General features: G+C 44.2%; 1 protein-coding gene across 1 annotated transcript in view; it reads left to right on the top strand.

Annotated features, from left to right (window-relative positions):
- Nucleotides 1-1787: 1787 nt before the first annotated feature.
- Nucleotides 1788-15230, top strand: part of chrna8 (cholinergic receptor, nicotinic, alpha 8) — a 250322-nt gene continuing 236879 nt past the window's right edge. The window contains exon 1 of the mRNA XM_080188480.1: nucleotides 1788-2282. Coding sequence (XP_080044606.1) covers nucleotides 2222-2282 — 61 coding nt within the window. The 5' untranslated portion in view covers nucleotides 1788-2221. The remainder of the gene's footprint in view (nucleotides 2283-15230) is intronic.

Genomic DNA, 15230 nt, shown 5'->3' on the forward strand with positions numbered 1-15230 from the left:
TTGCAGCCGCATTTAACATATATATGTTATACGTATGCATATATATGTGTGTAATCTAATTGTGTACAGTAAAATGTATTGGGCTAAACAGGGTGACCAACTCTGTGGGACACTTTGACCGGCGGGGGGGTGTTGGTTGCTGGGTGACCCTGAGAGTGAGGGGTAAGGGAGTGTGATTCTGAGAGTGGGGGAGGAGGGGACGGTAGCCCAGAGAATGAGGCGGGGGAAGGGGGGGGGGGAGGCAGAGAGTGGGGTGGGGGGAGGGGCGTGGCCCAGAGATTGGGGCGAGGGGAGGGGAGTGTCCCAGAGTGTGGGGCGGGGGGGATAGGGGGAAGGTGGTCCAGAGAGTGGAGGGGGTGGGCGAGTGAAGGGTAGTGACCCTTTTTAAAATTTGATTTGATTTATTATTGTCACGTGTATTAGCATACAGTGAAAGGTATAGTTCTTGCGCGCTATACAGCCAAAACATACCGTTCATAGAGAAGGAAACGAGAAAGTGCAGAATGTAGCCTGAACGTGTGGAGGGTTGGGGGGGGGGGAGTGTTGGAGTGACCCTGAGAGCTGGGGTTTGGGGGTGACACTGAGAGTGGGGGTTTGGGGCTGACATCGAGAGTGGGGGTTTGGGGGTGACACTGAGAGTGGCGGTTTGGGGGGTGACACTGAGAGTAAGGGTTTGCGGGGTGACACAGAGTGGGGATTTGGGGGGCTGACATTGAGAGTGGGCGTCTGGGAGTGACACTGAGAATGGGGGTTTGGGGGGTGACACTGAGAGTGAGGGTTTGCGGGGTGACACTGACAGTGGGGATTTGGGGGGCTGACATTGAGAGTGGGCGTCTGGGAGTGACACTGAGAATGGGGGTTTGGGGGGTGACACTGAGAGGGGGTTTGGGGGGTGACACTGAGAGGGGGTTTGGGGGGTGACACTGAGAGTGGGGATTTGGGGGGTGACGCAGAGAGTGAGGGTTTGGGGGGTGACACTGAGAGTGAGGGTTTGGGGGGGTGACACTGAGAGTGAGGGTTTGGGGGGCTGACATTGAGAGTGGGCATCTGGGAGTGACACTGAGAATGGGGGTTTGGGAGGTGACACTGAGAGGGGGTTTGGGGGGTGACACTGAGAGTGGGGATTTGGGGGGCTGACATTGAGAGTGGGCGTCTGGGAGTGACACTGAGAATGGGGGTTTGGGGGGTGACACAGAGTGGGGATTTGGGGGGTGACACTGAGAGGGGGGTTTGAGGGTGACACTGAGAGTGGGGGTTTGGGGGGGTGACACTGAGAGTGAGGGTTTGGGGGGGTGACACTGAGAGTGGGGGTTTGGGGGGGTGACACTGAGAGTGAGGGTTTGGGGGGGTGACACTGAGAGTGGGGGTTTGGGGGATGACACTGAGAGTGGGGGTTTCGGTAAGCGCGGAGAGAGGGAGAGGGGTTTCAACGTGAAGTGGGGGGGGGAGGGGTGTCTTGAGACCAGAGGTTTAAAATCAAGTCCAACTCTCAGTTTCTCTTCTTGAGTCACAAGTTTATCACCTATCCGCTGCCTCACTCAGTTCCAATCACTCAAACGCCTGAGGGGTTCAGTCTGTCAGTCTCCCTCCTCGGGATACCCTATGGGGACAAGCTGTGAAAATAGTGGGGGGGGGGGGAAGGGTTCCCTTAGAAAAGGGGCAGTGGGCGCCGCTCTCCCAGAACAATGAGAGCTGGTGTGAATGGGAACACTGGGGAATACATTCCCCACCACCACAGGAGCAGGGCAGTGAGTTGGGATGGAGGAGTGCACCGCCTGGAGGGGTGATGGACACAGGCTCTACAGTAACTTGCAAAAGGGGAGCTGGGTTACAGGACACAATACTGCCGTTCTGTGAAGAAAGAGTGAGTTTAATTAGCCAAGGAGTGGGCAGAGGGACAATGGGCCGAATGGTCTCACTCTGTAAGATTCGGAAGCAGGTATTCTGTCTCTCCTTCTCCCTCTCTCCAGACGATTCAGTGCCGAGGTTGCCAGTTTGAATGGGTTTGGGGAGGGGGAAGTGTGCGCACAGACACCGACAGGTAGCCCTGGTTGGGTGAAATGATTCCCAGTCTCATTGGAAAGTCAGGTTTCAAATCTTCAAATCCAGTTGGGCGACTGTGGGCGGGCTGAGGCACTTTAAACCGATGGTCCTGCTCAGACATCCCTGCTTTCAGAAAGGCGTGCTGTGTGAGGAGCAGAGAAGACAAGAATAAAATACAATGCAGCCCTCGAAGTGGCTGCATAGTGTCTGCTTGACTCTGATCCTTTACTTGGTGCGAGGTAAGCATCGATTCTATTTGTTTCTGGAGATTGTGGATGTATCTGGAGATGTAAGCGGACACTGTCAGCTGCGTATCTTGTGTGCAGTTTTCTCGTCCATATTATCGAATTCCATTCATTTCCAATAGTGGAAAAGTTTACCCAAGGAAAATACAAGAGAGGAGAGCTGTATTCGTGGAATATAATTGTACTGAGCCAGGGTTTATTTGGGAGGCTAATTCATTGCTTAATAAAAGACTGATTTGCAAGGTTTTAGTTAATGCTTAGAATTCCCTTCCATCTCTCCCTCCTCCCCCGCCCCTACTGTATGGACCTGGTAGCAAATTAAGATATCAAGGAAATCGGCGACTGTTGCCTTTCGGTCGCGGTGACCCGGGTCTGTGGAAGGCGAGCTCCCAATCTCACGGAATCTGATCCCCTCTGTTAACGCATCCCACAAAGTGGGACGTTCCCCACCGAAGTAAGTTTAGAAACTAGCGTGGTGTGAAGGGCACACACACACAGGGGGAGGCATAGAAGTGGGCACACGCACACAGCAAAGAAATTGACACGAGTCAGTTACACATAGAAGCACCACACGGGCATAGGTAGACATAGGGACAGACTGGAAGTCGGAACTTTCAATAGCTTGAAAATAATGCTGCTTTGAACACCTCCTAATACTTTAATAAAGGCAGATTGGATTTGGTTCTTCATAGTCAACGTTTAGAACGTTAGAAGAAACTTACAGGGTCATAAGAAACATTGATGGAACCTTATAATTTCAGTATCAAACCCACAGCCTGACTAAAATCAAACTAATAATAGTTTCAAGCCTCCAAACAAAGACATCTGAAATCTGGAACTTGGACTGGCTCGGTTGAATTCTACTGAGATTTTCTGTTTCAATGCGACTTGTGTTCTGAAAGTCAGAATTGTTAAAATAAAACAGACGTGGAAAGTTCCAATGCAGTTTCTTTGAAACATACAGTTCTATCTTATTGTTCGATCTGTAGAATTCTTAGTTTGTCTCCATTATGCAGCAGATCTTTATTTCTGCCTCTGTGTCAATGTGGGACAGACTGTCCTTGCAGATACAGGAACACTATCTGCTTGTGCAGCCGCAGTGAAACTCTTCTCCAGAAACTCTTCCACTTTGGGCTACATCGCTGCGCTGGTCTTCCATGCCAGCGAGTAGCCTGACAGTGTTAGGAGTGCAACCTCTTCTCACCCCACTGCCTGGTTGCTGTATTTTCCGGTGTGATACTTTCCGGCAAGTTTTAAGGGTTAACAGTGCTCCATCCAAAGCAAAGAGAGGGGTTTGTGCAATAAGCATTTGCTCGCTAAATTTGTCGGTTGAGCCCTTAGCAGAACTGGCAAGTGACAGATTAACCAGATGAGTGGCGCAGTGGTTAGCACTGCTGTCTCACAGTGCCAGCGACTCAGGTTCGATTCCCCTCTTGGGTCACTGTCTGTGTGGAGTCTGCACGTTCTCCCCGTGCCCACGTGGGTTTCCTCCAGGGGGTGCTCCGCTTTCTTCCCACAGTCCGAAAGACATGCTGGTTAGGTGCATTGGCCATGCTAAATTCTCCCTCAGTGTACCCAAACAGACGCTGGAGTGTGGCAACTAGGGGATTTCCATCATAACTTCATTGCAGTGTTAATGTAAGCCTACTTGTTGTGACCCTAATAAAATATTAAGTACTTAATGGCATTAAGGAGCATCAGCGGAGTTGTTCATATGGTGTTCATATTTGCAAACACTTAGAATAAAATATGTATGGACTAAGATTGAAAGCCGCCAGCAGAAGTTGGAGAACTTGAGAGTCAGCTGTATGCTGTCCAGAACATTTAGTGAGGAGGTTTTCTGGAGCGGATATTGCAAGGAATGGTTATCCCATTATGGAAGTAATAGCTGGTAAAAGTGAATGGTTGATCATGAGCAGATAGGGCAAGAGATAACAAGTCAAGGGAGAAGTAGGATCTACAGCAGAGTTGTATTTGACTCATTGGTACACTCCTAAGTGTCAGACATGTGAATAAGAAAAGTAATGCTGCCAGTGTTAACCATGAGAAACTAAAAGTAAAGTTGCCATAGTCCCAGATGACCATAGGCTGCTAGATGTGCAGCCTTTCCAGAAGTATCACAGTTTGGTATGGCTCCTGCACTGATCAAGCCTGCAAGAGACTACGAAGTGGTGTGAATGTAGCCCAGCCCATCACACAAACCACCACTGACTCCACCTACACTTCCTACTGCCTCAGGAGACAGCGGTTAGCACTGCTGACTCACCGCCAGGGACCCAGGTCCGATTCCCGCCTTGCTCGCTATCTCTGTGACGTTTGCACATTCTCCCTGTGTGGGTTTCCTCCGGCTGCTCCTGTTTCCTCCCACAATCTGAATGACATGCTGATTAGGTGCAATGGCCATACTAAATTCTCCCTCAGTGCACTCAAACAGGCGCCGGAGTGTGGTGACTGGGGGATTTTCACAGTAGCTTCATTGCAGTGTTAATGTAAGCCCACTTGTGACAATAGTAAATAAATTAAACTAAAAGCAGCCAGCATAATCAAGGACCCCATACACCCTGGACACATACTCTTCCATCTTCTTGACTCTGCTATGACTGTAATATCTCCTTTCCTTCTCCGTTATGCACTCTACAAACAGTATGCTTCAACTGTAAAGCTCACAAAAAGCATTACTTCTCACTGTGTACTAATACATGTGACAATAATAAACCAAATCAAGAGGGAGCTGGATTTGGCCCTTGTGGATAAAGGAACCAAGATGTATGGAGAGAAAGCAGGAATGGGATGTGGAAAGTCATGATCAGCCATGATCATATTGAATGGTGGTGCAGGCTAAAAGGGCAAATGGCCTATTCCTGCACTTAGTTTCTATGTAAATCAAATAAAAAGAAAGTTGATTGGTGATGATTTAACCTAAGGATCACCTCACCTCAGGTGAAGGACAAGGTTGAGTAGGCAGGGTCTTCATAAATAACCTCAACCAATGCAGTAATCAAATCTGCAGTGTTGGTGTAACTCTGCACCACAAGCCAACACTTGATTTGGGGCGAGGCGACTACTGGTGGGAGAAATATTACAGGCAATGAGATTAGTGGTACCATTAGATTAAGTAAGATAAGAGGGTAGTGCCTTGAGGAACAGAATGCAAACTCAGATCTAAATACTCCTCTCTCCCAAAGGGGACAATGTATAAACTTTCAAGACCGGCTGCCTACAAATTGGAGTTGTCCAGAACTTAGATGATTTTAAAAATTGGTACGCATCAATTAAAAAAAAGTACTTAATTAAATTTAATTTACCTGGACTATTTGACTAGGCACTACATGGCCCCAAATTTGTTACGTCTTTGCTGTTTATTCTATTCCCAAGAATAAAGAAACCCCTGACCTGACCCAACCCTAACTGCCCACTATCTGAAGCTCCCAACCTGAAATCCAACAAAATTCTGATATCCAACAAGGCCTGGAGGCTGCCTGCTTTGAAAGATTGTACCTGCAGTAATAGTCTTTGGCTGTTCACAATTGATTAAAATCATCCTTGGGACATACAATACATGAACCTCCTGACCCCACTCAGGGATATAAGAGCTAAGCAATAGTTTTCATAGCTCAAAGCAACTTAAACTCCAAACCTCTCCAGCCCAAGGCAAGAGCCTTTGAGTCAGCCAATACATTAATGACGTGTCATTGAGTAGGCCTATAGTCACATGACCCTGTGACATAGTGAAGCTATACATGGATAAAAAAGGAAAATATTTAAATTCATGGAATAAAAGAAGGGCATTTGGCTCATTGTGCCTGCATAGACTTTTTGGAAGAAATAAGTGACTGTGTCTCAGGGTTTTACGAAGGATTTGATATAAAATGTGTTTTAGAAATCTGCCTTGCATTGGCAATGTATCCACAGCTATCCTTAATTTAATATTTACCTCTGATTTAGAAAGTCGCAACTTCCAAGAATTTGAATATATCATTTAAGCTGGTGTAAAGCAGCTTGAGCAGCGCTGCTGTTATTCAGTAATTGGCCAAGTTTGGCATTATCTGGGTAGCATGGTGGCACAATGGATAGCATTGCTGCTGCACAACACCAGGGACCTGGATTCGATTCCCGATTTGGGTCACAGTCTGTGTGGAGTTTGCACATTCTCCCTGTGTCTGCATGGGTTTACCTCGGGGTGCTCAGGTTTCCTCTCATAGTCCAAAAGACGCGCTGGTTAGGTGCACTGGCCATGCTGAATTCTCCCTCCGTGTACCCAAACAGGCATCAGAGTGTGGGGACTAGGGGATTTTCACAGTAACTTCATTGCAGTGTTAATGTAAGCCTACTTGTGACAATAATAAATAAATAAATAAATAGTCATGTTTATAAAGCAGAAAGTCCAATGTGTAATATTCCTTCATCTGACAGTTTGTTTGCAATTCATCCCGTACCTGAGCAAATGTTCACTTTAACATGATATTCATATTAGGCCTTTATCTGATCAATGCTAATTGTGTATATTGTATAGACAATTCATGAATCTGTTCATTAACTTCTAGAATGAACTCCGTAGCATCAAAGACTTTACAGTCATGATGGAATCCATACACAGTGGGAGTCCCCTGTTTAACATTTTAATTGTACCATCAATGCATTTCCTAATTGTATTTTATAAATCCTATAAATAAACATTAAAAACTTAAGGGAAAGTTCTTCCCGTTTGTCTCAAAGTAACCAGCAGTGTGTAATCAAAGTGGAACTTACATTTGAAGTTATTGAGGAGTGCTATTAAGTTTTATTGCTCACAGTGGCCCTTTCTGCATTTGCTGATGTGTAACGAGGAAATATTGAAACTATATGGTAATATGTTACCTACAGCCATAGATTTTATATCATGGAAATAGCCATAGAAAAAAAATTGAACACATTATGGAATACCGAGGTATGCAATGTGCAATCTAACTTTAAAACCAACTTCACCGTAGAATTTCTATGAGGAACGTGTATGCATGAAACAGTTGAATGGACCTCTGCTGTTTTCCATTATCTGCACATTATTTCTTGATAAAGTCATTAGACCATAGCCCCAGATGACCATAGGCTGTTCTCACCTTTAAGGAAAAGAGATGGCAAGTGGTGATTTAACCTGAGAATTATCTCACCTCTGTTGAGGGTTTCAATGAATAATCTCAGCCGGTACGGGAATTGAATCTGCACTGCTGGTGTTGCTCTGCATCACTAAACAACTGTCCAGTTAATTGAGCTTGCCAACCACCCATTGTGCAGAAACACAGCATCGTACAGTAAAGGGTTAACTCTAACACCACTGGGACAGTAACTACTGAGTAATTAAGTCAGAGTTGAGTGACAAGAGCCTAAGAGAAGAGCAGTTTGGCTCTATCCTGATGTTCTATAATCTCCCACTGATGTTATGTCATAGAGTCATAGAGGTTTACAGCATGGAAACAGGCCCTTCAGCCCAACTTGTCCATGCCACATAAGACCATAAACATAAGAAATAGGAGCAGGAGTAGGCCATCTAGCCTCTTGAGCCTGCCCCGCCATTCAATAAGATCATGGCTGATCGGATAGTGGTTCAGTTCCACTTACCCGCCTGCTCCCCATAACCCGTAATTCCATTATTTGTCAAAAATCTATCTTTCTGTGATTTAAACACATTTGATGAGGTAGCCTCCACTGCTTCAATGGGCAGACAATTCCAAAGACTCACTACCCTCTGGGAGAAGAAGTTCCTCCTCAACACCATTCTAAATTGACTCTCCCTTATTTTGAGGCTGTGCCCTCTAGTTCTTGTTTCTATTCTAAGCGGAAATAATCTCTCTGCTTCAACTCTATGTAGCCCCTTCATTATCTTATATGCCTCTATAAAATATCTCCTCAGCCTTCTAAACTCCAATGAGTACAGGCCCAATCTTCTCAATCTGTCCTCATAAGCTAACCTTCTCATCTCCTGAATCAACCTGGTGAACCTTCTCTGCACCCCCTCCAAAGTGAATATATCCTTGCTTAAATAAGGGGACGAAAATTGTACACAGTACTCTGGGTGCGGCCTCACCAGTACCTTGTACAATTGCAGCAAGACTCCCTGCTTTTATACTCCATCCCTCTCGTGATAAAGGCCAACATTCCATTTGCCTTCTTGATCACCTGCAAACTGAGTTTTTGTGATTCATAAGAACATAAGAAATAGGAGCAGGAGTCCCGCCATTCAATAAGATCATGGCTGATCTGTCGTGGCTCAGTTCCACTTTCCGGCCCTCTCCCCATAACCCTTAATTCATGCACAAAGACTCCCAGGTCCCTCTGCACAGTAGCATGTTGTAATTTTTCCCCATTTAAATAATAGTCCAATTTACTATTATTCCTTCCAAAGTGGATAACCTCACACTTGCCAATGTTATATTCCATCCACCAGATCCTTGCCCACTCACTTAGCCTATCCAAACCTCTCTGCAGACTTTCTGCGTCCTCCATGCAATTTGCTTTCCCACTCATCTTTGTGTCATCTGCAAACTTTGTTACCCTACACTCTGTCCCCTCCAGATCGTCTATGTATATGGTAAACAGTTGAGGCCCCAGCACCGATCCCTGCGGCACGCCACTAGTCACCAACTGCCAACCAGAAAAGCACCCATTTATTCCAACTCTCTGCTTTCTGTTAGATAGCCAATCCTCAATCCAAGCTAACACTTTCCCCTCAATTCCATGTACCTTTATCTTATGCAGCAACCTTTTGTGAGGCACATTATCGAAAGCCTTCTGGAAATCTAAATATACCACATCCACCTGTCCACATCCACATCCTCTCTGTCAACCGCACTCGTTACACCTTCATAAAAATCCAGTAAATTCATCGAACATGACTTTCCCTTCATGAATCCATGCTGCGTTTGCTTGATTGAACCATTCTTTTCCAGGTGTCCTGCTATTTCTTCCTTAATGATAGATTCCAGTATTTTCCCAACTATGGATGTTAAGCTAACCGGCCTGTAGTTACCTGCCTTTTGTCTACCTCCCTTTTTAAACAGTGGCGTTACATTAGCTGTTTTCCAATCAGCTGGCACCTCCCCAGAGTCCAGTGAATTTTGATAAATTACAACTAACGCATCTGCTATTACTTCTGCCATTTCTTTTAGTACCCTGGGATGCATTCCATCCAGACCCGGGGACTTGTCTACCTTTAGTCCCATTAGCCTACCCAGTACTACCTCTTTAGTAATAGTGATCGTTTTAAGGTCCTCTCCCCCTACAGTCCCATAACTGTCAATTATCCTATTTGTGTCCTCCAGTGTGAAGACCAACACAAAAAACTTGTTTAAGGCCTCGGCCATTTCATCGTTTCCCATTATTAAATCTCATCTTCTAAGGGTCCAACATTTACTTTAGCCACTCTTTTCCATTTTATATATGCCACCCTTTTGTTTTTGAAACCCCTAAGCTCATCCCAATTGCCCACATTTGGCCCATATCCCTCTTTACCCATCTTACCCATGTAACTATCTAAAAGCTTTTTAAAAGACAAAATTGTACCCACCTCTACCACTACCTCTGGCAGTTTGTTCCAGACACTCAGCACCCTCTATGTGAAAAAATTGTCCCTCAGGACACTTCTGTATCTTTCCCCTCTCACCTTAAACCTATGCCCTCTAGTTTTAGACTCCTCTACCTTTGGGAAAAGGTATTCTTCACTCAAAGGGTGGTGAATCTCTGGAATTCTCTGCCCGTTGAGGTGGTGGAGGCTGCCTCGCTAAATATTTTTAAGACGCGGGTTGATGGGTTTTTGATAAGAGAGGGGATTAAGGGTTATGGGGAGAGGGCGGGAATGTGGAACTGAGCCACGACAGATCAGCCATGATCTTATTGAATGGCGGGGCAGGCTCGAAGGGCCAGATGGCCTACTCCTGCTCCTATTTCTTATGTTCTTATGTATTGACTATCTACCTTATCTGTGCCCCTCATTATTTTATAGACCACTAAAAGTTCACCTCTCAGCCTCCCACGTGCCAGAGAAAAAAGTCCCAGTCTATCCAGCCTCTCCTTATAACTCAAACCATCAAATCCCGGTAGAATCCGAGTAAATCTTTTCTGTTCTCTTTCTGGTTTAATAATATCCATTCTTTTATAGGGTGACCAGAACTGCACACAATATTCCAAGTATGGCCTTACCAGTGTCTTGTACAACTTCAACAAGACATCCCAACTCCTGTATTCAATGTTCTGACTGATGAAACTAAGCATGTTGAATGCCTTCTTCACCACTCTGTCCACCTGTGACTCCACTTTCAAGGAGCTATGAACACGTACCCCTAGATCTTTTTGTTCTGTAACTCTCCCCAATGCCCAACCATTAACTGAGTAAGTCCTGCCCTGGTACAATCTACCAAAATACATCACCTCACATTTGTCTAAATTAAACTCCATCTGCCATTCATCAGCCCACTAGTCCAATTGATCAAGTTGCAATCAGAGATAACTTTCTTCAGTGTCCACTGTACCACCAATCTTGGTATCATCTGCAAACTTACTAACTGTGCCCCCTATAATCTCATCCAAATCATTAATATAAATGACAAATAACAGTGGACTCAGCACTGATCCCTGAGATACACACTGTTCACAGGCCTCCAGTTTGAAAAGCAACACTCTGCAAGCACCCTCTGGCTTCTGTCAAGAAGCCAAATTTGTTTCCATTTAGATACGTCACCCTGGATCCTGCAAGATTTAACCTTATGCAACAACCTACCATGCGGTACCTTGTCAAAGGTCTTGCTAATGTCCATATAGACAACATCAACTGCACTGCCCTCATCTCCCTTCTTGGTAACCGTGTTATTGTGGTTAACGTTGGTTAATGAGCATTCCAACTTGAAACACTGGTTTCCTGAGATGTGTTTTGTTTTTGGGTATTTATGAGAAATGCTTACGGAAGCAGTGAAAACTCAGACATCTCTTTTGCTAAACAACAAAATAAAAGTATTTATGCACTGTAGAGATTTTATGATTTCTCCTCTTTTTCCAAAAGCTTTTTGTCTGTTGTATGCCTTTTGTTCTTATTGTGCCATAACCTGAGATAGCTTCCTGTGTGTGAGGAGTGTAACGTGAATGTAAGTGATTGGTATATTTTGTTTAGGTGTCAGTTGTAGCACTCTTACCTCCAAGTCAGAACAGTTCAAGCAATATTCTAGGACATGGGCATATAATCTGGGCTGAGACTTTAATGTGGTCCAAATTAAATATGAGAACACTTGAAAGTATTGCAAGAAGAGTAGGCTTGTTGCTTCCATGGTTTGGCCAATCTTTATCCCACAACCAACATTACTAAATCGTTTAATTACATATGCATTTTGAAGTATATTGTAGCACTTTGCTGTGCCCAAGTTGACCTCAACATTACCCTGCAATAGTGACAACACTTCAAATGTTCTTCATTGATAGATGTTCTGGGACATCCTTGAATTATGAAAAACACTTTATAAATGTAAGCTCTTTCCTTATGTAACTGAATTGTATGTCATATCACAATCTGCTTATGATACTGGCAAACTGTTCTAATGCTTTTGTTGATTTTTTAATCTGTTCAGGGAATGTGGACGTTGCTGGCTGGGCCAGCATTTAGTGCCATTCCCTAATTCCCCTTGAACTGAATCGCTTGCTAGGCCATTTCAGAGGGCATCTTAAGAGTCAACCACGTTGCTGTGTCTCCGGAGTCACACGTAGACCAGACCAGGTAGCCATGGCAGATTTCCTTCCCTAAAAGACATTAGTGAACCAGCTGGGTTTTTATGACAATCAACAATGGCTTCATGGTCATCGATTGACTTTTAATTCCAAGATACTGTATTTTGCTGAATTCAAATTCCACCATCTTCCACGGTGGGATTAAAACCCGAGTCCCCAGAGAATTACCCTGGATATCTGGAATACTGTTCCAGTGACAATACCACTATGCCACCTACTCCCCAACCACCTCTGTGTTGTAAAGCTAGTTGGTCAGCTGTTTCCTTCTTCTGCGGACTGTACTTTGTTTATCTTTCAGCTTGCGTCCCCTATTAAGGTGTGTTTACAGTTGATTATTACAGAATTCTATCAGTACTAGCTTGAACATGAATATGGTTCTTGTATGCTGTGATTTCCTCCATCGCACTAAATTTTGTGAATTGATCACATCACTTCAGAAATTCTTGACCCCCACCCCATTTGATTTCAAAATAAGATGGAATTATGGAGCGTAACCAAACGTTTGAGAATCAATCTTTAATTCTACAAGCAGATATTCATTTAATATAAGAGTTAAATACTGCAGATGCTGGAATCTGAAATGAAAACAGAAAATGGCAGAAAATCTCAACAGGTCTGACAGCATCTGTGGAGAGAGAGTAGACCCAATGTTTCAAGTCTAGATGACCCCTCATCAGAACTGAGAGCAAAGAAAATCAGTGGAGATTTATACAATGATGTGGGGGAGGGGGGGTTGGTGGTGGTGGAATGGGACAAAGGGAATTTAAATGCGGATCCTCATTTACATTCTCTTTGTCCCATTCCACCACCCTTCCCCCCAACAACAATGCTCATAGCATAAATCTCCACTGATTCTCTTTGCTCTTAGTTCTGATGAAGGATCGGTAGACTCGAAACATTGCCTCTATTCTCTCTCTACAGATGCTGTCAGGCTTGCTGAGGAATTAATTTAATATTTTCCCCTGGCCCTTGAATAATCATTGAATTACCCTTGAGTATGTAATCAGCTGATTTACATAGAATCACAGAAACATCAAGCACAGAAGGATGCAATGTAAGGTTTTGGGGTTTTGCGGTGTTAAACCCTTCTAACTAAATTATCTCAGTTTCAAATTCTTAATTCTCAGGCAGGCAGTGCTTTCCAGATCAGACCCATCCGCTGCATTTGAGTTGAAGTTTACTTACTAGGGTGGCATGGTGGCAAAATGGTTCGTAATGCTGCCTTACAGCGCCAGGGAGCTGGGTTCAATTCTGGCCTCGGGTGATTGTCTGTGCAGAGTTTGCACATTCTCCCCGTGTCTGTGTGGGTTTCCTTCCAAAGACTGGCCATGCTCAGTGGGTTGCTCCGGTTTCCTCCCACAGCCCAAAGATGTGCGGGTTAGGTTGATTGGCTGTGATCAATTGTTCTCTTGTGTCAGGGAGATTAATAGGGTAAATATGTGGTGTTAGAGGGATAGGACCTGGGTGGGATTATTGTTGGTGCAGATTTGATGGGCTGAGTGGCCTCCTTCTACACTGTAGGGATTTTTATGATTCTAATTGCTAACAGTGGGCCTTCAGTTGTATCTGATTTAACAAGGTACAAATAACTACTATTCATGAATCAAGTTGAATTTATTACACAAGATTTTACATAATCTCATCAAAAAACATTGAAGACGATATGGAAAATATTTCTTCCCATCTCCCTTCTAAATCTTTTGCCAAAGCCAACCCTTTGTTATTAGCTCTTTGTGGCAGAGGGAATAATTTTGCTTGATCTGTTCTGTCAGAACATATCATCATGAGAACTTCTATTAGGTCACGTCTTAGTTTCTTCTGATTCAAGGAGAAATTTTCTAAGCTTTGTTCATAAATGAAGTCACTGATCCTCGGTAACATCTTGGTAAACCTCCTCTGCGTCCTTCCACAGTTTTTATACCTTCCCTGAAGTGTGGTGCCCAAAGTTGCCCACATTCCTCCTACTGAGGGCCATCCAGTGCTTTGTAATGTGATAGCCTGATCTGTTTTGCTATCATGAACTCTTTTTGCATTGTGACAGTCATACAGGAATGAAAAGAAGTTTTATCTCCTGCAAGTATGATTTTAACTCTTGAACTGCTGTAAAATTCATATGATTTGTAATGTTCATAACCTTGTGTAGTCTTTTCTTCCATTGGATTTAAAGTAAAAGATGCAAATCTGAAGAATAGCCCTTTAATGCACCATTTTTATCACTGCTGGGATCTACAAAATTTGTTACAACTTAAAACCTCCTCAAGGGCAACTGGAGATGGGCAATAAATGCAGTCTGATACTGCGACACTCACATCCCACAAGTGAATGAAAATAAGAAAAACAGATGCAGATCATATCCACTGTTCTCCTACTTTGCAATATGCCAAAACCTCAACCTTGTGGTCAGCACTATTGCCTCACAGTGCCAGAGACCTAGGTTCGATTCCAACCTAGGGCAACTGTCTGTGTGGAGTTTGTATATTCTCCCCATGTCTGGGTGGGTTTCCTTTGGATGCTCCAGTTTCCCGCCTCAGTCAAAGATGTGCAGGTTAGGTGGATTGGCCATGCTAAGTTGCTCGTTAGTGCCCAAAGAATTGTAACTTGGGTGGATTAACTGGATGGATGCATGGGGTTATTGGGATATGGTGGGGAATGATCCTGGGTAAGATGGTCTGCTGTTGGGTTGGTGCAAACTTGATGGGCCAAAAGGCCTCCTTCTACAATGTAGGAATTCGATGAACACCTGAGTTCACCAATGTAATATTTCCATTTCAAATACCTGATGACTTCTGAGTCCATATTAATGCATGCCCAATTAGGGGCAGCTTTGTCCAATAAGGTAGCCTTTAGTGGAAACTAATATTGGACACAACCCTTGGAGCCAGCAGAAATGAGACAATTTTACTCAACTTTCATTGGATTCAATCTCAAAGTCTGAGATAAGCAGCAAGCCACAGTACCTCGTGCTATTGAAGATCGACATCTTAAATGAAAACTAATTATTCACGTGACACAAGCAGCAGATAAAAGCAGGCTAAAAGAAAAATAAGAAAGTGCTAAAATCTTGACATCTTGGACAGCAGCATAGATTCATTTAATACTAGCTGTCCTGGTTGATGGACGACTTTCAGTTAGACAGCACAACTGCACAGTGGTTAGCACTGCTGCCTCTCAGTGCCAGGGACTCAGGTTTGATTCCAG

This window comes from Carcharhinus amblyrhynchos, chromosome 5 (genome assembly GCF_965287045.1).
Source record: "Carcharhinus amblyrhynchos chromosome 5, sCarAmb.v2.hapA, whole genome shotgun sequence".
In the NCBI taxonomy this organism is placed as follows: Eukaryota; Metazoa; Chordata; class Chondrichthyes; order Carcharhiniformes; family Carcharhinidae; genus Carcharhinus; species Carcharhinus amblyrhynchos.